Source organism: Hesperophylax consimilis, chromosome 27 (assembly GCF_061612785.1).
Source record: "Hesperophylax consimilis isolate HC1 chromosome 27, BYU_Hcon_1.0, whole genome shotgun sequence".
In the NCBI taxonomy this organism is placed as follows: Eukaryota; Metazoa; Arthropoda; class Insecta; order Trichoptera; family Limnephilidae; genus Hesperophylax; species Hesperophylax consimilis.
In genome coordinates this window covers 2498525-2522672 of record NC_142862.1, presented here as the reverse complement: position 1 = coordinate 2522672, position 24148 = coordinate 2498525, and the positions used below count along the sequence as shown (strand labels likewise).

The following is a 24148-nucleotide window of genomic DNA, read 5'->3' as shown; positions in this document are numbered from 1 at the left end:
GACTGAATTCAATTTGTACAACGATTCTTATCAATATTCCAAAATATAAGCACGTTCTGTCCCATAGAGTCTTAAATAACTGCTTCCAAAGTTCGAACCCAAGTTTGAAATGAGCATCTATTAAAACCATGATTTAAAGAAAAATAGAAATTTATGGTGATTTTGTGACTGAATTCGATTTGTACATCGATTCTTTTCCTTTTTCCGAAATTTCGGCCCGTTTGGTTCCATAGAGCCTGAACAAACTGCTTCCACTGTTCGAACCAAAGTCTGAAATTATCGTCCATAAAAAGTCATGATTTCTCTTAAAATAAAACTTTATAGAGATTTTCTGACTGAATTCGATTTGGACAACGATTTTTATCACTATTCCAAAATTTCAGCCCGTTCGGTCCCATAGAGCCTGAAATACCTGTTTCGAAAGTACGAACCCAAGTCTGAAATTAGCGTCTATTAAAACCATGATTTTTCTAAAAATACATCTTTATATAGATTTTGTGACTGAATTCGATTGAGACAACGATTGTTATCACTTTTCCGAAATTTCAGCCCGTTCGGTCCCGTAGAGCCTGAATTAACTGCTTAGAAAGTTCGAACCAAAGTCTGAAATGAGCGTCCATAAAACATGATTTTTCTAAAAATAAAACTTTATAGAGATTTTGTGACTGAATTCGAATTTGACAACGATTGTTATCACTTTTCCGAAATTTCAGCCCGTTCGGTCCCATAGAGCATGAAATAACTGCTTCGAAAGTTCGAACCCAAGTCTGAAATGAGCGTCTATTATAAGCATGATTTTTAAAAATATACAATTTTATGGAGATTTTGTGATTGAATTTTATTTGGACGGCGAATCTTATCACATTTCCGAAATTTTGACCCATTTGGTCCTACAGAGCCTGAAAAAACTGCTTCCAAAGTTCAAACCCAAGTCTGGAATAAGCGAACATAAAAATGAAGATTTTTCAAAAAATACAACTTAATGGAGATTTTGTGACTGAATTCGATTTGTGCAACGATTCTTATCACATTTCAGATATTTCGGCCCGTTTGTTCCCATAGAGCCAGAACAAACTGCTTCCAAAGTTCGAACCCAAGTCTGAAATAAGCGTCCATAGAAATCATGATTTTTCTAAAAATTACACTTTATAAAGATTTTCTGACTGAATTAGATTTTGACAACGATTGTTATCACCCTTCCAAAATTTCAGCCCGTTCGGTCCCGTAGAGCCTGAAATAACTGCTAAGAAAGTTCGTACCCAAGTCTGAAATGAGCGTCCATAAAAACCGTGATTTTTCTAAAAATTAAATTTTATAGAGATTTTGTGACTGATTTCGATTTGTACAACGATTCTTATCACATTTCCGAAATTTCTGCCCGTTTTTTCCCATAGAGCGAGAACAATTTGCTTCCATAGTTCGAACCCAAGTCTGAAATTAGCGTCCATAAAAATCATGATTTTTCAAAAAATTAAACTTGATAAAGATTTTCTGACTGAATTCGATTTGGACAACGATTGTTATCACCCTTCCAAAATTTCAACACGTTCGGTTTCGTAGAGCCTGAAATAACTGCTTGGAAAGTTCGAACCTAAGTCTGAAATGAGCGTCTATTATAACCATGATTTTTAAAAATATACTATTTTATGGAGATTTTGTGGTTGAATTCTATTTGTACAACGATTCTTTTCCTTATTCCGAAATTTCGGCCCGTTTGGTTCCATAGAGCCTGAACAAACTGCTTCCAAAGTTCGAACCCAAGTCTGAAATTATCGTCCATAAAAATCATGATTTTTCTAAAAATTAAATTTTATAAAGATTTTCTGACTGAATTAGATTCGGACAACGATTGTTATCACCCTTCTAAAATTTCAGACCGTTCGGTCCCGTAGAGCCTGAAATAACTGCTTGGAAAGTTCGAACCCAAGTCTGAAATGAGCGTCTATTATAACCATGATTTTTAAAAATATACTAATTTATGGAGATTTTGTGATTTAATTCTATTTGTACATCGATTCTTTTCCTTTTTCCGAAATTTCGGCCCGTTTGGTTCCATAGAGCCTGAACAAACTGCTTCCACTGTTCGAACCAAAGTCTGAAATTATCGTCCATAAAAAGTCATGATTTCTCTTAAAATAAAACTTTATAGAGATTTTCTGACTGAATTCGATTTGGACAACGATTTTTATCACTATTCCAAAATTTCAGCCCGTTCGCTCCCATAGAGCCTGAAATACCTGTTTCGAAAGTTCGAACCCAAGTCTCAAATTAGCGTCTATTAAATCATGATTTTTCTAAAACTACAACTTTATGGAGATTTTGTGACTGAATTCAATTTGTACAACGATTCTTATCAATATTCCAAAATATAAGCACGTTCTGTCCCATAGAGCCTTAAATAACTGCTTCCAAAGTTCGAACCCAAGTTTGAAATGAGCATCTATTAAAACCATGATTTAAAAAAAAATAGAAATTTATGGTGATTTTGTGACTGAATTCGATTTGTACAACGATTCTTATCATATTTCAGAAATTTCGGCCCGTTTGTTCCCATAGAGCCAGAACAAACTGCTTCCAAAGTTCGAACCAAAATCTGAAATTAGCGTCCATAAAAATTCATGATTTTTCTAAAATTAAAACTTTATAGAGATTTTCTGACTGAATTCGATTTGGACAACGATTCTTATCACTATTCCAAAATTTCAGCCCGTTCGGTCCCATAGAGCCTGAAATACCTGTTTCGAAAGTACGAACCCAAGTCTGAAATTAGCGTCTATTAAAACCATGATTTTTCTAAAAATACATCTTTATATAGATTTTGTGACTGAATTCGATTGAGACAACGATTGTTATAACATTTCCGAAATTTCAGCCCGTTCGGTCCCGTAGAGCCTGAAATAACTGCTTCGAAAGTTTGAACCCAAGTCTGAAATGAGCGTCTATTAAATCATGATTTTTCTAAAACTACAACTTTATGGAGATTTTGTGACTGAATTCAATTTGTACAACGATTCTTATCAATATTCCAAAATATAAGCACGTTCTGTCCCATAGAGTCTTAAATAACTGCTTCCAAAGTTCGAACCCAAGTTTGAAATGAGCATCTATTAAAACCATGATTTAAAGAAAAATAGACATTTATGGTGATTTTGTGACTGAATTCGATTTGTACATCGATTCTTTTCCTTTTTCCGAAATTTCGGCCCGTTTGGTTCCATAGAGCCTGAACAAACTGCTTCCACTGTTCGAACCAAAGTTTGAAATTATCGTCCATAAAAAGTCATGATTTCTCTTAAAATAAAACTTTATAGAGATTTTCTGACTGAATTCGATTTGGACAACGATTTTTATCACTATTCCAAAATTTCAGCCCGTTCGGTCCCATAGAGCCTGAAATACCTGTTTCGAAAGTACGAACCCAAGTCTGAAATTAGCGTCTATTAAAACCATGATTTTTCTAAAAATACATCTTTATATAGATTTTGTGACTGAATTCGATTGAGACAACGATTGTTATCACTTTTCCGAAATTTCAGCCCGTTCGGTCCCGTAGAGCCTGAATTAACTGCTTAGAAAGTTCGAACCAAAGTCTGAAATGAGCGTCCATAAAACATGATTTTTCTAAAAATAAAACTTTATAGAGATTTTGTGACTGAATTCGAATTTGACAACGATTGTTATCACTTTTCCGAAATTTCAGCCCGTTCGGTCTATATAATGGAGATTTTGTGACTGAATTCGATTTGTACAACGATTCTTATCACATTTCAGATATTTCGGCCCGTTTGTTCCCATAGAGCCAGAACAAACTGCTTCCAAATTTTGAACCCAAGTCTGAAATTAGCGTCCACAAAAATCATGATTTTTCTAAAAATTAAACTTACTAAAGATTTTCTGACTGAATTCGATTAGGACAACGATTGTTATTACCCTTCCAAAATTTCAACCGTTTGGTTTCGTAGAGTCTGAAATATCTGCTTGGAAAGTTCGAACCCAAGTCTGAAATTAGCGTCTATTAAAACCAAGATTTTTCTAAAAATACAACTTTATACAGATTTTGTGACTGAATTCGATTGAGACGACGATTGTTATAACTTTTCCAAAATTTCAGCCCGTTCGGTCCCGTAGAGCCTGAAATAACTGCTAAGAAAGTTCGTACCCAAGTCTGAAATGAGCGTCCATAAAAACCGTGATTTTTCTAAAAATAAAACTTTATATAGATTTTCTGACTGATTTCGATTTGTACAACGATTTTTATCACATTTCCGAAATTTCTGCCCGTTTGTTCCCATAGAGCGAGAATAATTTGCTTCCATAGTTCGAACCCAAGTCTGAAATTAGCGTCCATAAAAATCATGATTTTTCAAAAAATTAAACTTGATAAAGATTTTCTGACTGAATTCGATTTGGACAACGATTGTTATCACCCTTCCAAAATTTTAACCCGTTCGAATTCGTAGTGCCTGAAATAACTGCTTGGAAAGCTCGAACCCAAGTCTGAAATCAGCGTCTATTAAAACCATGATTTTTCTAAAAAATACAACTTTATATAGATTTTGTTACTGAATTCGATTGAGACAACGATTGTTATAACTTTTTCGATATTTCAGCCCGTTCGGTCCCGTAGAGCCTGAAATAACTGATAAGAAAGTTCGTACCCAAGTCTGAAATGAGCGTCCATAAAAACCGTGATTTTTCTAAAAATTAAATTTTATAGAGATTTTGTGACTGATTTCGATTTGTACAACGATTCTTATCACATTTCCGAAATTTCTGCCCGTTTGTTCCCATAGAGCGAGAACAATTTGCTTCCATAGTTCGAACCCAAGTCTGAAATTAGCGTCCATAAAAATCATGATTTTTCAAAAAATTAAACTTGATAAAGATTTTCTGACTGAATTCGATTTGGACAACGATTGTTATCACCCTTCCAAAATTTCAACACGTTCGGTTTCGTAGAGCCTGAAATAACAGCTTGGAAAGTTCGAACCCAAGTCTGAAATGAGCGTCTATTCTAACCATGATTTTTAAAAATATACTATTTTATGGAGATTTTGTGGTTGAATTCTATTTGTACAACGATTCTTTTCCTTATTCCGAAATTTCAGCCCGTTCGGTCCCGTAGAGCCTGAATTAACTGCTTAGAAAGTTCGAACCAAAGTCTGAAATGAGCGTCCATAAAACATGATTTTTCTAAAAATAAAACTTTATAGAGATTTTGTGACTGAATTCGAATTTGACAACGATTGTTATCACTTTTCCGAAATTTCAGCCCGTTCGGTCCCATAGAGCATGAAATAACTGCTTCGAAAGTTCGAACCCAAGTCTGAAATGAGCGTCTATTATAAGCATGATTTTTAAAAATATACAAATTTATGGAGATTTTGTGATTGAATTTTATTTGGACGGCGAATCTTATCACATTTCCGAAATTTTGACCCATTTGGTCCTACAGAGCCTGAAAAAACTGCTTCCAAAGTTCAAACCCATTAAAGTTCAAAGATTTTTCAAAAAATACAACTTAATGGAGATTTTGTGACTGAATTCGATTTGTACAACGATTCTTATCACATTTCAGATATTTCGGCCCGTTTGTTCCCATAGAGCCAGGACAAACTGCTTCCAAATTTTGAACCCAAGTCTGAAATTAGCGTCCACAAAAATCATGATTTTTCTAAAAATTAAACTTACTAAAGATTTTCTGACTGAATTCGATTAGGACAACGATTGTTATTACCCTTCCAAAATTTCAACCGTTTGGTTTCGTAGAGTCTGAAATATCTGCTTGGAAAGTTCGAACCCAAGTCTGAAATTAGCGTCTATTAAAACCAAGATTTTTCTAAAAATACAACTTTATACAGATTTTGTGACTGAATTCGATTGAGACGACGATTGTTATAACTTTTCCAAAATTTCAGCCCGTTCGGTCCCGTAGAGCCTGAAATAACTGCTAAGAAAGTTCGTACCCAAGTCTGAAATGAGCGTCCATAAAAACCGTGATTTTTTCTAAAAATAAAACTTTATATAGATTTTCTGACTGATTTCGATTTGTACAACGATTTTTATCACATTTCCGAAATTTCTGCCCGTTTGTTCCCATAGAGCGAGAATAATTTGCTTCCATAGTTCGAACCCAAGTCTGAAATTAGCGTCCATAAAAATCATGATTTTTCAAAAAATTAAACTTGATAAAGATTTTCTGACTGAATTCGATTTGGACAACGATTGTTATCACCCTTCCAAAATTTTAACCCGTTCGAATTCGTAGTGCCTGAAATAACTGCTTGGAAAGCTCGAACCCAAGTCTGAAATCAGCGTCTATTAAAACCATGATTTTTCTAAAAAATACAACTTTATATAGATTTTGTTACTGAATTCGATTGAGACAACGATTGTTATAACTTTTTCGATATTTCAGCCCGTTCGGTCCCGTAGAGCCTGAAATAACTGATAAGAAAGTTCGTACCCAAGTCTGAAATGAGCGTCCATAAAAACCGTGATTTTTCTAAAAATTAAATTTTATAGAGATTTTGTGACTGATTTCGATTTGTACAACGATTCTTATCACATTTCCGAAATTTCTGCCCGTTTGTTCCCATAGAGCGAGAACAATTTGCTTCCATAGTTCGAACCCAAGTCTGAAATTAGCGTCCATAAAAATCATGATTTTTCAAAAAATTAAACTTGATAAAGATTTTCTGACTGAATTCGATTTGGACAACGATTGTTATCACCCTTCCAAAATTTCAACACGTTCGGTTTCGTAGAGCCTGAAATAACAGCTTGGAAAGTTCGAACCCAAGTCTGAAATGAGCGTCTATTCTAACCATGATTTTTAAAAATATACTATTTTATGGAGATTTTGTGGTTGAATTCTATTTGTACAACGATTCTTTTCCTTATTCCGAAATTTCAGCCCGTTCGGTCCCGTAGAGCCTGAATTAACTGCTTAGAAAGTTCGAACCAAAGTCTGAAATGAGCGTCCATAAAACATGATTTTTCTAAAAATAAAACTTTATAGAGATTTTGTGACTGAATTCGAATTTGACAACGATTGTTATCACTTTTCCGAAATTTCAGCCCGTTCGGTCCCATAGAGCATGAAATAACTGCTTCGAAAGTTCGAACCCAAGTCTGAAATGAGCGTCTATTATAAGCATGATTTTTAAAAATATACAAATTTATGGAGATTTTGTGATTGAATTTTATTTGGACGGCGAATCTTATCACATTTCCGAAATTTTGACCCATTTGGTCCTACAGAGCCTGAAAAAACTGCTTCCAAAGTTCAAACCCATTAAAGTTCAAAGATTTTTCAAAAAATACAACTTAATGGAGATTTTGTGACTGAATTCGATTTGTACAACGATTCTTATCACATTTCAGATATTTCGGCCCGTTTGTTCCCATAGAGCCAGAACAAACTGCTTCCAAATTTTGAACCCAAGTCTGAAATTAGCGTCCACAAAAATCATGATTTTTCTAAAAATTAAACTTACTCAAGATTTTCTGACTGAATTCGATTAGGACAACGATTGTTATTACCCTTCCAAAATTTCAACCGTTCGGTTTCGTAGAGCCTGAAATATCTGCTTGGAAAGTTCGAACCCAAGTCTGAAATTAGCGTCTATTGAAACCAAGATTTTTCTAAAAATACAACTTTATACAGATTTTGTGACTGAATTCGATTGAGACGACGATTGTTATAACTTTTCCAAAATTTCAGCCCGTTCGGTCCCGTAGAGCCTGAAATAACTGCTAAGAAAGTTCGTACCCAAGTCTGAAATGAGCGTCCATAAAAACCGTGATTTTTCTAAAAATAAAACTTTATATAGATTTTCTGACTGATTTCGATTTGCACAACGATTCTTATCACATTTCCGAAATTTCTGCCCGTTTGTTCCCATAGATCCAGAACAAACTGCTTCCAAATTTTGAACCCAAGTCTGAAATTAGCGTCCACAAAAATCATGATTTTTCTAAAAATTTAACTTACTATGATTTTCTGACTGAATTCGATTAGGACAACGATTGTTATTACCCTTCCAAAATTTCAACCGTTCGGTTTCGTAGAGCCTGAAATATCTGCTTGGAAATTTCGAACCCAAGTCTGAAATTAGCGTCTATTAAAACCAAGATTTTTCTAAAAATACAACTTTATACAGATTTTGTGACTGAATTCGATTGAGACGACGATTGTTATAACTTTTCCAATATTTCAGCCCGTTCGGTCCCGTAGAGCCTGAAATAACTGCTAAGAAAGTTCGTACCCAAGTCTGAAATGAGCGTCCATAAAAACCGTGATTTTTCTAAAAATAAAACTTTATATAGATTTTCTGACTGATTTTGATTTGTACAACGATTCTTATCACATTTCCGAAATTTCTGCCCGTTTGTTCCCATAGAGCGAGAATAATTTGCTTCCATAGTTCGAACCCAAGTCTGAAATTAGCGTCCATTAAAAACATGATTTTTCAAAAAATTAAACTTGATAAAGATTTTCTGACTGAATTCGATTTGGACAACGATTGTTATCACCCTTCCAAAATTTTAACCCGTTCAGTTTCGTAGTGCCTGAAATAACTGCTTGGAAAGCTCGAACCCAAGTCTGAAATCAGCGTTTATTAAAACCATGATTTTTCTAAAAAATACAACTTGATATAGATTTTCTGACTGATTTCGATTTGCACAACGATTCTTATCACATTTCCGAAATTTCTGCCCGTTTGTTCCCATAGATCCAGAACAAACTGCTTCCAAATTTTGAACCCAAGTCTGAAATTAGCGTCCACAAAAATCATGATTTTTCTAAAAATTTAACTTACTATGATTTTCTGACTGAATTCGATTAGGACAACGATTGTTATTACCCTTCCAAAATTTCAACCGTTCGGTTTCGTAGAGCCTGAAATATCTGCTTGGAAATTTCGAACCCAAGTCTGAAATTAGCGTCTATTAAAACCAAGATTTTTCTAAAAATACAACTTTATACAGATTTTGTGACTGAATTCGATTGAGACGACGATTGTTATAACTTTTCCAATATTTCAGCCCGTTCGGTCCCGTAGAGCCTGAAATAACTGCTAAGAAAGTTCGTACCCAAGTCTGAAATGAGCGTCCATAAAAACCGTGATTTTTCTAAAAATAAAACTTTATATAGATTTTCTGACTGATTTTGATTTGTACAACGATTCTTATCACATTTCCGAAATTTCTGCCCGTTTGTTCCCATAGAGCGAGAATAATTTGCTTCCATAGTTCGAACCCAAGTCTGAAATTAGCGTCCATTAAAAACATGATTTTTCAAAAAATTAAACTTGATAAAGATTTTCTGACTGAATTCGATTTGGACAACGATTGTTATCACCCTTCCAAAATTTTAACCCGTTCAGTTTCGTAGTGCCTGAAATAACTGCTTGGAAAGCTCGAACCCAAGTCTGAAATCAGCGTTTATTAAAACCATGATTTTTCTAAAAAATACAACTTTATATAGATTTTGTGACTGAATTCGATTGAGACAACGATTGTTATAACTTTTTCGATATTTCAGCCCGTTCGGTCCCGTAGAGCCTGAAATTACTGCTAAGAAAGTTCGTACCCAAGTCTGAAATGAGCGTCCATAAAAACCGTGATTTTTCTAAAAATAAAATTTTATAGAGATTTTGTGACTGATTTCGATTTGTACAACGATTCTTATCACATTTCCGAAATTTCTGCCCGTTTGTTCCCATAGAGCGAGAACAATTTGCTTCCATAGTTCGAACCCAAGTCTGAAATTAGCGTCCATAAAAATCATGATTTTTCAAAAAATTAAACTTGATAAAGATTTTCTGACTGAATTCGATTGAGACAACGATTGTTATAATTTTTTCGAAATTTCAGCCCGTTCGGTCCCGTAGAGCCTGAAATAACTGCTAAGAAAGTTCGTACCCAAGTCTGAAATGAGCGTCCATAAAAACCGTGATTTTTCTAAAAATAAAACTTTATATAGATTTTCTGACTGATTTCGATTTGCACAACGATTCTTATCACATTTCCGAAATTTCTGCCCGTTTGTTCCCATAGATCCAGAACAAACTGCTTCCAAATTTTGAACCCAAGTCTGAAATTAGCGTCCACAAAAATCATGATTTTTCTAAAAATTAAACTTACTATGATTTTCTGACTGAATTCGATTAAGACAACGATTGTTATTACCCTTCCAAAATTTCAACCGTTCGGTTTCGTAGAGCCTGAAATATCTGCTTGGAAAGTTCGAACCCAAGTCTGAAATTAGCGTCTATTAAAACCAAGATTTTTCTAAAAATACAACTTTATACAGATTTTGTGACTGAATTCGATTGAGTCGACGATTGTTATAACTTTTCCAATATTTCAGCCCGTTCGGTCCCGTAGAGCCTGAAATTACTGCTAAGAAAGTTCGTACCCAAGTCTGAAATGAGCGTCCATAAAAACCGTGATTTTTCTAAAAATAAAATTTTATAGAGATTTTGTGACTGATTTCGATTTGTACAACGATTCTTATCACATTTCCGAAATTTCTGCCCGTTTGTTCCCATAGAGCGAGAATAATTTGCTTCCATAGTTCGAACCCAAGTCTGAAATTAGCGTCCATAAAAATCATGATTTTTCAAAAAATTAAACTTGATAAAGATTTTCTGACTGAATTCGATTTGGACAACGATTGTTATCACCCTTCCAAAATTTTAACCCGTTCGGTTTCGTAGTGCCTGAAATAACTGCTTGGAAAGCTCGAACCCAAGTCTGAAATCAGCGTCTATTAAAACCATGATTTTTCAAAAAAATACAACTTTATATAGATTTTGTGACTGAATTCGATTGAGACAACGATTGTTATAACTTTTTCGATATTTCAGCCCGTTCGGTCCCGTAGAGCCTGAAATTACTGCTAAGAAAGTTCGTACCCAAGTCTGAAATGAGCGTCCATAAAAACCGTGATTTTTCTAAAAATAAAATTTTATAGAGATTTTGTGACTGATTTCGATTTGTACAACGATTCTTATCACATTTCCGAAATTTCTGCCCGTTTGTTCCCATAGAGCGAGAACAATTTGCTTCCATAGTTCGAACCTAAGTCTGAAATTAGCGTCCATAAAAATCATGATTTTTCAAAAAATTAAACTTGATAAAGATTTTCTGACTGAATTCGATTGAGACAACGATTGTTATAATTTTTTCGAAATTTCAGCCCGTTCGGTCCCGTAGAGCCTGAAATAACTGCTTCGAAAGTTCGAACCCAAGTCTGAAATGAGCGTCTATTATAAGCATGATTTTTTTAAATAAAACTTTATAGAGATTTTGTGACTGAATTCGATTTTTACAACGATTCTTATCACTTTTCCGAAATTTCAGCACGTTCTGTCCCATAGAGTCTTAAATAACTGCTTCGAAAGTTCGAACCTAAGTCTGAAATTAGCGTCTATTAAAACCATGATATTTCTAAAAATACAACTTTATGGACATTTTGTGACTGAATTCAATTTGTACAACGATTCTTATCAATATTCCAAAATATAAGCACGTTCTGTCCCATATAGCCTGAAATAACTGCTTAGAAAGTTCGAACCTAAGTTTGACATGAGCATCTATTAAAACCATGATTTAAAAAAAAATAGAAATTTATGGTGATTTTGTGATTGAATTCGATTTGTACAACGATTCTTATCATATTTCCGAAATTTCGGCCCGTTTGTTCCCATAGAGCCAGAACAAACTGCTTCCAAAGTTCGAACCCAAGTCTGAAATAAGCGTCCATAAAAATCATGATTTTTCTAAAAATTAAACTTTAAAAAGATTTTCTGACTGAATTAGATTTGAACAACGATTTTTATCACTATTCCAAACTTTCAGCCCGTTCGGTCCCATAGAGTCTGAAATAACTGCTTCCAAAGTTTGAACCCAAGTCTAAAATTAGCGTCTATTAAAACCATGATTTTTCTAAAAATACAACTTAATGGTGATTTTGTGACTGAATTTGATTTGGACGGCGAATCTTTTCACATTTCCGACTGCTTCCAAAGTTCGAACCCTAGTCTGAAATTAGCGTCCATAAAAATCATGATTTTTCTAAAAATTAAACTTTATAAAGATTTTCTGACTGAATTCGATTTGGACAACGATTGTTATCACCCTTCCAAAATTTTAACCCGTTCGGTTTCGTAGTGCCTGAAACAACTGCTTGGAAAGCTCGAACCCAAGTCTGAAATCAGCGTCTATTAAAACCATGATTTTTCTAAAAAATACAACTTTATATAGATTTTGTGACTGAATTCGATTGAGACAACGATTGTTATAACTTTTTCGATATTTCAGCCCGTTCGGTCCCGTAGAGCCTGAAATTACTGCTAAGAAAGTTCGTACCCAAGTCTGAAATGAGCGTCCATAAAAACCGTGATTTTTCTAAAAATAAAATTTTATAGAGATTTTGTGACTGATTTCGATTTGTACAACGATTCTTATCACATTTCCGAAATTTCTGCCCGTTTGTTCCCATAGAGCGAGAACAATTTGCTTCCATAGTTCGAACCTAAGTCTGAAATTAGCGTCCATAAAAATCATGATTTTTCAAAAAATTAAACTTGATAAAGATTTTCTGACTGAATTCGATTGAGACAACGATTGTTATAATTTTTTCGAAATTTCAGCCCGTTCGGTCCCGTAGAGCCTGAAATAACTGCTTCGAAAGTTCGAACCCAAGTCTGAAATGAGCGTCTATTATAAGCATGATTTTTTTAAATAAAACTTTATAGAGATTTTGTGACTGAATTCGATTTTTACAACGATTCTTATCACTTTTCCGAAATTTCAGCACGTTCTGTCCCATAGAGTCTTAAATAACTGCTTCGAAAGTTCGAACCTAAGTCTGAAATTAGCGTCTATTAAAACCATGATATTTCTAAAAATACAACTTTATGGACATTTTGTGACTGAATTCAATTTGTACAACGATTCTTATCAATATTCCAAAATATAAGCACGTTCTGTCCCATATAGCCTGAAATAACTGCTTAGAAAGTTCGAACCTAAGTTTGACATGAGCATCTATTAAAACCATGATTTAAAAAAAAATAGAAATTTATGGTGATTTTGTGATTGAATTCGATTTGTACAACGATTCTTATCATATTTCCGAAATTTCGGCCCGTTTGTTCCCATAGAGCCAGAACAAACTGCTTCCAAAGTTCGAACCCAAGTCTGAAATAAGCGTCCATAAAAATCATGATTTTTCTAAAAATTAAACTTTAAAAAGATTTTCTGACTGAATTAGATTTGAACAACGATTTTTATCACTATTCCAAACTTTCAGCCCGTTCGGTCCCATAGAGTCTGAAATAACTGCTTCCAAAGTTTGAACCCAAGTCTAAAATTAGCGTCTATTAAAACCATGATTTTTCTAAAAATACAACTTAATGGTGATTTTGTGACTGAATTTGATTTGGACGGCGAATCTTTTCACATTTCCGACTGCTTCCAAAGTTCGAACCCTAGTCTGAAATTAGCGTCCATAAAAATCATGATTTTTCTAAAAATTAAACTTTATAAAGATTTTCTGACTGAATTAGATTTGGACAACGATTTTTATCACCCTTCCAAAATTTCAGCCCGTTCGGTCCCGTAGAGCCTGAATAAACTGCTTAGAAAGTTCGAACCAAAGTCTGAAATGAGCGTCCATAAAACATGATTTTTCTAAAAATAAAACTTTATAGAGATTTTGTGACTGAATTCGAATTTGACAACGATTGTTATCACTTTTCCGAAATTTCAGCCCGTTCGGTTCCATAGAGCATGAAATAACTGCTTCGAAAGTTCGAACCCAAGTCTGAAATGAGCGTCTATTATAAGTATGATTTTTTAAAATAAAACTTTATAGAGATTTTGTGACTGAATTCGATTTTGACAACGATTGTTATCACTTTTCTGAAATTTCAGCCCGTTCGGTCCCATAGAGCATGAAATAAATGCTTCGACAGTTTGAACCCAAGTCTGAAATGAGCGTCTATTAAAAGCATGATTTTTTAAAATAAAACTTTATAGAGATTTTGTGACTGAATTCGATTTTTACAACGATTTTTATCACTTTTCCAAAATTTCAGCCCGTTCGGTCCCATAGAGCATGAAATAACTGCTTCGAAAGTTCGAACCCAAGTCTGAAATGAGCGTCTATTATAAGTATGATTTTTTAAAATAAAACTTTATAGAGATTTTGTGACTGAATTCGATTTTGACAACGATTTTTATCACTATTCCAAAATTTCAGCTCGTTCGGTCCCATAGAGTCTGAAATAACTGCTTCCAAAGTTCGAACCCAAGTCTCAAATTAGCGTCTATTAAATCATGATTTTTCTAAAACTACAACTTTATGGAGATTTTGTGACTGAATTCAATTTGTACAACGATTCTTATCAATATTCCAAAATATAAGCACGTTCTGTCCCATAGAGCCTTAAATAACTGCTTCCAAAGTTCGAACCCAAGTTTGAAATGAGCATCTATTAAAACCATGATTTAAAAAAAAATAGAAATTTATGGTGATTTTGTGACTGAATTTGATTTGTACAACGATTCTTATCATATTTCAGAAATTTCGGCCCGTTTGTTCCCATAGAGCCAGAACAAACTGCTTCCAAAGTTCGAACCCAAGTCTGAAATAAGCGTCCATAAAAATCATGATTTTTCTAAAAATTACACTTTATAAAGATTTTCTGACTGAATTAGATTTTGACAACGATTGTTATCACCCTTCCAAAATTTCAGCCCGTTCGGTCCCGTAGAGCCTGAAATAACTGCTAAGAAAGTTCGTACCCAAGTCTGAAATTAGCTTCCATAAAAATCATGATTTTTCAAAAAATTAAACTTGATAAAGATTTTCTGACTGAATTCGATTTGGACATCGATTGCTATCACCCTTCCGAAATTTCAACCCGTTCGGTTTCGTAGAGCCTGAAATAACTGCTTGGAAAGTTCGAACCCAAGTCTGAAATCAGCGTCTATTAAAACTATGATTTTTCTAAAAAATACAACTTGATATAGATTTTGTGACTGAATTCGATTGAGACAACGATTGTTATAACTTTTTCGAAATTTCAGCCCGTTCGGTCCCGTAGAGCCTGAAATATCGGCTTAGAAAGTTCGAACCCAAGTCTGAAATGAGCGTCCAGAAAAAGTCATGATTTTTCTAAAAATAAAACTTTATAGAGATTTTGTGACTGAATTCGATTTTGACAACGATTGTTATCACTTTTCCGAAATTTCAGCCCGTTCGGTCCCATTGAGCATGAAATTACTGCTTCGAAAGTTCGAACCCAAGTCTGAAATGAGCGTCTATTATAAGCATGATTTTTAAAAATATACAACTTTATGGAGATTTTGTGATTGAATTTTATTTGGACGGCGAATCTTATCACATTTCAGATATTTCGGCCCGTTTGTTCCCATAGAGCCAGAACAAACTGCTTCCAAATTTTGAACCCAAGTCTGAAATTAGCGTCCACAAAAATCATGATTTTTCTAAAAATTTAACTTACTAAAGATTTTCTGACTGAATTCGATTGAGACTACGATTGTTATAACTTTTCCAAAATTTCAGCCCGTTCGGTCCCGTAGAGCCTGAAATAACTGCTAAGAAAGTTCGTACCCAAGTCTGAAATGAGCGTCCATAAAAACCGTGATTTTTCTAAAAAAAAATGGGTGTGTCAAGCCTACGCAAGACAGAAGTGAAACTTCTAGTATTCTTCTCTCTCTCTCTTTTCATTTCATTCTCTCTTTTTTTCTGTCTATTGACATATTTATAAGTAGCATGTGATAAAAAAAATTAAAAGTTATAAAAAAAGAAAAAAAAAATTAGTTAAAGCGGGGATCGAACCTCGGTTCTTCACGACCACAGTCGTGCGCTCTGCCTGTAGACAGCGAAGATGAGTTAGGAGAGTGAGTTAAACTAGGTATATAATATTAGCTAGGCTCCTATAGCGAAATGATCCCGTTTTTTCGTCACGGTCATGAGTCGGTTTTACTCCGGTCCTCGAAATTGCATGACGCGCGTAAAGAAGTTTCACTTCAAAAAATTCCTGCAAAGTTATGGATGTAATTACGATCTTTTTCAAGCGCGTATGTAATGATTATTTTTATCAACGTCGCATACACCTTGCTAATGTTTTCAGTATTATTAGGGCTTTTTTATACTAATTTTCATATATTTATTGGCAGGTAGAGTAGAAATTAATATTGTTTAGCGTTTGCCAACGACCATACCATGTTGAACACACCGGTTCTCGTCCGATCACCGAAGTTAAGCAACATTGGGCGCGGTCAGTACTTGGATGGGTGACCGCTTGGGAACACCGCGTGCCGTTGGCCCATTTTTTATGGTAATTTCATGTTTTTTTTTATTTTTTTATCGTTACTATCATTAATAATATCATAAAATTCTTTAACTTTTCAAGTATGCTACAGGCCTAAAATATTACTTAGTGGATTGATATTATGGTCAACCATTGAAAAAAAAAATTCCTGCAAAGTTATGGATGTAATTACGATCTTTTTCAAGCGCGTATGTAATGATTATTTTTATCAACGTCGCACACACCTTGCTAATGTTTTCAGTATTATTAGGGCTTTTTTATACTAATTTTCATATATTTATTGGCAGGTAGAATAGAAATTAATATTGTTTAGCGTTTGCCAACGACCATACCATGTTGAACACACCGGTTCTCGTCCGATCACCGAAGTTAAGCAACATTGGGCGCGGTCAGTACTTGGATGGGTGACCGCTTGGGAACACCGCGTGCCGTTGGCCCATTTTTTATGGTAATTTCATGTTTTTTTTTATTTTTTTATCGTTACTATCATTAATAATATCATAAAATTCTTTAACTTTTCAAGTATGCTACAGGCCTAAAATATTACTTAGTGGATTGATATTATGGTCAACCATTGAAAAAAAAAATTCCTGCAAAGTTATGGATGTAATTACGATCTTTTTCAAGCGCGTATGTAATGATTATTTTTATCAACGTCGCACACACCTTGCTAATGTTTTCAGTATTATTAGGGCTTTTTTATACTAATTTTCATATATATTTATTGGCAGGTAGAATAGAAATTAATATTGTTTAGCGTTTGCCAACGACCATACCATGTTGAACACACCGGTTCTCGTCCGATCACCGAAGTTAAGCAACATTGGGCGCGGTCAGTACTTGGATGGGTGACCGCTTGGGAACACCGCGTGCCGTTGGCCCATTTTTTATGGTAATTTTATGTTTTTTTTTATTTTTTTATCGTTAACATCATAAAAAATTTTATATCATTCTTTAACTTTTCAAGTATGCTACAGGCCTAAAATATTACTTAGTGGATTGATATTATGGTCAACCATTGAAAAAAAAAAAAGGCGTTAAAAACAAAAAAATAATGTGCGATGGCCGAGAATCGAACTCGGATCAACTGCTTGGAAAGCAACTACGCTGACCATTACACCACCAACGCCAGTTGTCGAGATGAGCTAAGAAGCATTTATATTTTACTTCAAAACTTTGACTAAATCAAATGAACTTTAATCGGTCCCGCATTTTCGTTTCGGTCATGAGTTGGTTTTACTCCGGTACTCGAAATTGCATGACGCGGGTAAAGAAGTTTCACTTCAATAAAACTTTATATAGATTTTCTGACTGATTTCGATTTGTACAACGATTCTTATCACATTTCCGAAATTTCTGCCCGTTTGTTCCCATAGAGAGAGGATAATTTGCTTTCATAGTTCGAACCCAAGTCTGAAATTAGCGTCCATAAAAATCATGATTTTTCAAAAAATTAAACTTGATAAAGATTTTCTGACTGAATTCGATTTGGACAACGATTGTTATCACCCTTCCAAAATTTCAACACGTTCGGTTTCGTAGAGCCTGAAATAACTGCTTGGAAAGTTCGAACCCAAGTCTGAAATGAGCGTCTATTATAACCATGATTTTTAAAAATATACTATTTTATGGAGATTTTGTGGTTGAATTCTATTTGTACAACGATTCTTTTCCTAATTCCGAAATTTCGGCCCGTTTGGTTCCATAGAGCCTGAACAAACTGCTTCCAAAGTTCGAACCCAAGTCTGAAATTATCGTCCATAAAAATCATGATTTTTCTAAAAATTAAATTTTATAAAGATTTTCTGACTGAATTAGATTCGGACAACGATTGTTATCACCCTTCTAAAATTTCAGACCGTTCGGTCCCGTAGAGCCTGAAATAACTGCTTGGAAAGTTCGAACCCAAGTCTGAAATGAGCGTCTTTTATAACCATGATTTTTAAAAATATACTAATTTATGGAGATTTTGTGATTGAATTCTATTTGTACAACGATTCTTTTCCTTATTCCGAAATTTCGGCCCGTTTTGTTCCATTGAGCCTGAACAAACTGCTTCCAAAGTTCGAACCAAAATCTGAAATTAGCGTCCATAAAAATTCATGATTTTTCTAAAATTAAAACTTTATAGAGATTTTCTGACTGAATTCGATTTGGACAACGATTCTTATCACTATTCCAAAATTTCAGCCCGTTCGGTCCCATAGAGCCTGAAATACCTGTTTCAAAAGTACGAACCCAAGTCTGAAATTAGCGTCTATTAAAACCATGATTTTTCTAAAAATACATCTTTATATAGATTTTGTGACTGAATTCGATTGAGACAACGATTGTTATAACATTTCCGAAATTTCAGCCCGTTCGGTCCCGTAGAGCCTGAAATAACTGCTTCGAAAGTTTGAACCCAAGTCTGAAATGAGCGTCTATTATAACCATGATTTTTAAAAATATACTATTTTATGGAGATTTTGTGATTGAATTCTATTTGTACATCGATTCTTTTCCTAATTCCGAAATTTCGGCCCGTTTGGTTCCATAGAGCCTGAACAAACTGCTTCCAAAGTTCGAACCCAAGTCTGAAATTATCGTCCATAAAAATCATGATTTTTCTAAAAATTAAATTTTATAAAGATTTTCTGACTGAATTAGATTCGGACAACGATTGTTATCACCCTTCTAAAATTTCAGCCCGTTCGGTCCCATAGAGCCTGAAATAACTGCTTCCAAAGTTCTAACCCAAGTCTCAAATTAGCGTCTTTTAAAACCATGATTTTTCTAAAAATAAAACTTTATAGAGATTTTCTGACTGAATTCGATTTGGACAACGATTGTTATCACTATTCCAAAATTTCAGCTCGTTCCGTCCCATAGAGCCTCAAATACCTGCTTCGAAAGTTCGAACCCAAGTCTGAAATTAGCGTCCATAAAAATCGTGATTTTTCTAAAAATAAAACTTTATAGAACTTCTCTGACTGAATTCGATTTGCACAACGATTGTTATCACTATTCCAAAATTTCAGCCCGTTCGGTCCCATAGAGCCTGAAATAACTGCTTCGAAATTTCGAACCCAAGTCTGAAATAAGCGTCTATTAAAACCATGATTTTTCTAAAAATACAATTTTATGGAGATTTTGTGACTGAATTTTATTTGGACGGCGAATCTTATCACATTTCCGAAATTTCAACCTGTTCGGTCCCATAGAGCCTGAAATAACTGCTTCCAAAGTTCGAACCCAAGTCTTTAAATTGCCCGTAAGAATGATGATTTTTCGACATTTTGCTACTTTGTGCGGATTTTTTTATTGACTTTAGTTTGAATCACTATTCTTAGTAAGATTACATAAGTTCAGTAAATTCTGCCCCATACTGGCTTAAAAAACCACTTTTTAAGGGCAAACCCAAGTTATTAAATTGCTCGTTAGAATTATAATTTTTCGACATTTGCTTCTTTTTGCCGATTTTTTTATTGATTTCAATTCGGATCAGTATTCTTAGTAAAATTACATAATTCCCTTAAATTTTGCCTCATACAGGCTTAAAAAACGATTCCTCCAGTTCGAAACCAAGTCTTTAAATTGCCCGTAAGAATGATGATTTTTCGACAATTGCTATTTTTTGCTATTTTTTATTTTTTTTAATTCCTATCAGTATTCTTAGTAAGATTCCGAAAAATTCATTTAAAATTGCGCCATACAGTATGAAAAAATTACTGTTAAAGTTCGAACCGAAGTCTTTAAATTACGCCCGTAAGAATGATGATTTTTTAACAAATGCTACTTAATACAGATTTTGTTATTGATTTCAATTTGGATCAGTATTCTTATTAAGATTCCAAAAAAATCTGTAAATTCTGCGCCATACAGGCTGAAAAACCGACTCTTAAAGTTCAAACCCAAGTCTTGAAATTACGCCAGTAAGAATGATGAATTTTAAAAATTGCTACTTAATTTAGATTTTTATATTGATTTCAATTTTGACCATAATTTTTAGTACAATTCAGAAATTTCAGTAAATTTTTCGCCATACAGGCTGAAAAAACGACTCTTAAAGTTCGAACCCAAGTCTACATTACGTCCGTAAGAATGATGATTTTTCAACAAATCCTACTAAATTCAGATTTTTATATTGATTTCAATTCGGATCATTATTCCTAGTAAGATTCCGAATTTTCAGCAGAACATTCTAAAAAACGACTATTATCTATATTTTTAATAAGACATTTTATCGCAATTTTTAATATCATGAGGGTTGGCACATTTTGAAAATGATTTTTCATTTTAGCCTGTATGGCGCAGAATTTATTGAATTTTCAGAATCATACTCAAAATTATGGTCCGAATCGAAATTAATAATAAAATCTGCATAAAATAGCATATTTTGAAAATTCATCATTTTTACGGGCACAAAGGCAAGACCAGGGATCGAACTTTAAGAGTTGTTTTTTCATCCTGTGTGGCGGAGAATTTATTGTTATTTTGGAATCTTACTAAGAATTATTATTCAAATTGAATTCAATATGAAAATTTGCATAAAGTATCAATTAAGAAGAAGAGTCACATGAGAGATATAGTAATAAAAATAGCACTGATTCTTGAACTTGAATTATGAACGAAAGATTTGTTTATTATAAACAAATACCTCAGACGTAAACACTTGGCATGTGGATCAAATAACTCGTTAATGGGTTACTTAACAAGTGATTCGTTCATTAATTCTTCTGAAATATATTTCTTTATCGATTATTTTAAAGATCGCCTGATACCGTGAAAATGATATGGATTTTTAATCGATATTTACGACAACATAGGACAGTTCCTCTTAACGACAAAAACGAATACCTACTTCTGGATGACACAAACACACCTCTCCTTGAAAACCAACGTGTTCAACCCCTTGAAGATACCTTGCTGTCCGAGGAAACTATTTGGTGAAAAATACTTTTTTACCTTGGGAGTGTACCGGACAGCAGATGGGTGTACCTAAATAATTAAGCAAATGAATATTTATCTGTTATCACACATTTTACTATACCGAATCCTTTGGGGCTTATCTCGCACGACGAGTCCTTTTGATAAGATTTTAAATCTCCTTACACGTGTCATATCGCCATTGCAAGGATGAATTACTCGCACGACAAACTGTGGAACCTAGTAATTAATTCTCGGCAGTATGACGCATTATAATAATTCTGTTTAGATATAAGAATAATTGCTGCACATTAACACGTGTAGAAATTGTTGAATTCGAACACAATAAATACGCAAACAACTGGCGTAACCAGCCAGTTGTCCGACGACATTTGTGGAAGTTGTGTTTCAATTGAAAATCCTTACCCAAGGTACCCCCGAGAGAAAACCGGCATTTTACAGTCGATGTCACTGGCGTAGGTGTACAGTACAGATGCCATAGTGTGAATAATGAATAATTTGTGCAGGAAAATGGCTTGGGTTCGTCCTCCCGGCGCCCCCGTACCCACTGTGTGGCGTCGCTTCAATGGCCGCAGGTCACCCTCGGCGGCAGTGCCCCCTCCGGCGTTCGTAATTCAGGACATTCCCGAGGAGATGTTCGAGGACGCCGTGGACTTCATGTGTGACAACTTCGTTCTGGATGAGCCACTGTGCAGGGCGGTCGGTAAGTACTAAGTGACATGTATATATTCACTGAAGACTGACTTTTGAATCGGTGGGTGACTTTGATCGTCGCGTATATCTGTATAATTCTCGCCACTAAGATTGTTTTTTTCCTATGCAGCTTATCTCACTATTAACTGACAAAATAAGAAAGCAAGCCTACATCTTCAAGACTCTAAGAAATATATTGGACATATTTACATTAAAAATTGTATACTATGCGCTTGTTCAATCAATGCTGAGATGAGCAGTTTTACCTTTATTATATTTAATCAAATAAGTAATTTACATAAAACATACATAGATGGATTATATTGAATATGTAGTTTCTACGGCGATTTATGACAGAAGCTACGTTATGGGTAATTGAAAATTACTATTCTCGCCTAGTATAGAATTTTTTTGAATAGATTTAACGGAAAAATGGTTTATTTTTTATTTCCACCCATCATAATTAAAGCAACGGAGCTTTATAAGGACGGGTTGTTTCACAAAATTTGAACAATTCATCAAATTTTAAAGCTAATTTTTAAGTTATGTGAAATTTCTATTCAAATTCTGTTTTTATTTCAGTGCTGAGAAGCAATTCGGTCATAGTAAAATAATAACAGGACTTGGGATAGAACTTTCACAGAACTTAAAAACCACCCGTCCTAAGAAAAACTACTTTGTCCAAAGGATGTTTTGGTATTCACCGGCTGATAGATTAGAAGAACCCAATCTAGTGTTGCGCACTTGTTCTGATCTTTTGGCAGTTAATATTGTTGAAAAATTTACAGAGAATTTATTAACTGCTTTATTGATATAATTTTACGTTCACTATATAACTATGAAAAATATAACTGTGAAGAATACAAAGAACTTTTCTATTACAATATTTTTTTAAATTAATTTTTGTGCAACATTTGAAGGATCTAGGGTAGTCTTGTGATAAGAACTCAAATATACAAAATTTATTGAAAGCATTGATTGAACAAGCGCATAGTATACAATTTGTTATGTAAATATGTCCAATATATTTCTTAGAGTCTTGAAGATGTAGGCTTGCTTTCTTATTTTGTTTGTTAATATATCAACATGATTGTTCCATTTTAGATTTCTATCAATTATTAAGCCAAGATATTTGATATTGTCTACTCTTTCAAAAGGATGAAAATTACACTCCTGCAAACAACAATGTATTTTTAGGAATGGTCCAAAGATGGCTGATATAAATATGGGGATCTGGTAGTGAGACAAAGGAAGATGATGTTGTGTGTGTCATATTGTCAACTGTCAACTGAACTAATTGGATCCTATCTCTTTTGGTCATATTTAACAGTATAATACTTCGAATAAGAACTACCAACATTGTCTTCATTTTTCTCACGTTTACTTTTTCTCACTTTTCTTATTACGTTGGTAGAGTGGTGCCCCGGCAAAACAAGGGTCCTGGGTTCGAGTCCTACATGTGACCGTATTTTTTCTGATTTTTCTGTTTAAAATTTTCGTGGAATCGCTAATATTGTCTTCAATAATTAAATATTACAATTTGAGGTTTTACTCATTAAGTTTTCCAAAAAATAAAATAAAATATTTACTTCTATTTGATAATTATTTTCGGACAACGTGGATTTAATGACGCATTGAAAATATGTATAAAATTAGTCGGTTTTAAGTTATATTAAAAAAATATTGATGGTTGAATTGTGCAACTTTTTTTTAGATATATATTTTTGTTTTTTTTTGATAAGCAAAGGAATTTATTTTTTTTATTTTTTATACGCCCATTGGGCTTTTTTACGGAATAAGAAAATGTAAAAACCCACATTTCATTAATTCCTTAACGATTTTTATGTTATTTATATTATAAAGTGGGGTAGATCAGTGTCTATCGTATAAACTCGAATTATTCCCTTCACTCCCAAAGGTGATCAATAAGTTTTTTTATTTATTTGTTGACTCCTCAAACACAACATAAACATGTATTTTGATAGTCTATACGAGTGCAATAAATATAACCTAAAATTTTCATACACATTTCATTGGTAAAAAGTTACATAATTTCAAAGTTGAAAATTGATCAAACCAGTGGCGTAGATATAACATTAACATGGGGAGGGTAATGAAACACGGTTTGTAATTTTGAACAGACAATC

The 24148-nt window shown here is 33.9% G+C and overlaps 1 protein-coding gene and 3 non-coding genes across 4 annotated transcripts in view; all 4 read left to right on the top strand.

Moving 5' to 3' along the window:
- Nucleotides 1–24148, top strand: part of LOC149410460 (uncharacterized) — a 179277-nt gene that overhangs the window by 128794 nt on the left and 26335 nt on the right. Inside the window, exon 2 of the mRNA XM_089647845.1 lies at nucleotides 21815–22011. Within this exon, the coding sequence (XP_089503971.1) occupies nucleotides 21819–22011 (193 nt within the window). The 5' untranslated portion in view covers nucleotides 21815–21818. The remainder of the gene's footprint in view (nucleotides 1–21814; nucleotides 22012–24148) is intronic.
- LOC149410463 (5S ribosomal RNA) lies at nucleotides 16256–16374 on the top strand. The gene has a single exon (XR_016305024.1). It is a non-coding gene; the product is annotated as a 5S ribosomal RNA (ribosomal RNA).
- Nucleotides 16698–16816, top strand: LOC149410462 (5S ribosomal RNA). The gene has a single exon (XR_016305018.1). It is a non-coding gene; the product is annotated as a 5S ribosomal RNA (ribosomal RNA).
- On the top strand, nucleotides 17142–17260 carry LOC149410461 (5S ribosomal RNA). Its single transcript, XR_016305007.1, has one exon. It is a non-coding gene; the product is annotated as a 5S ribosomal RNA (ribosomal RNA).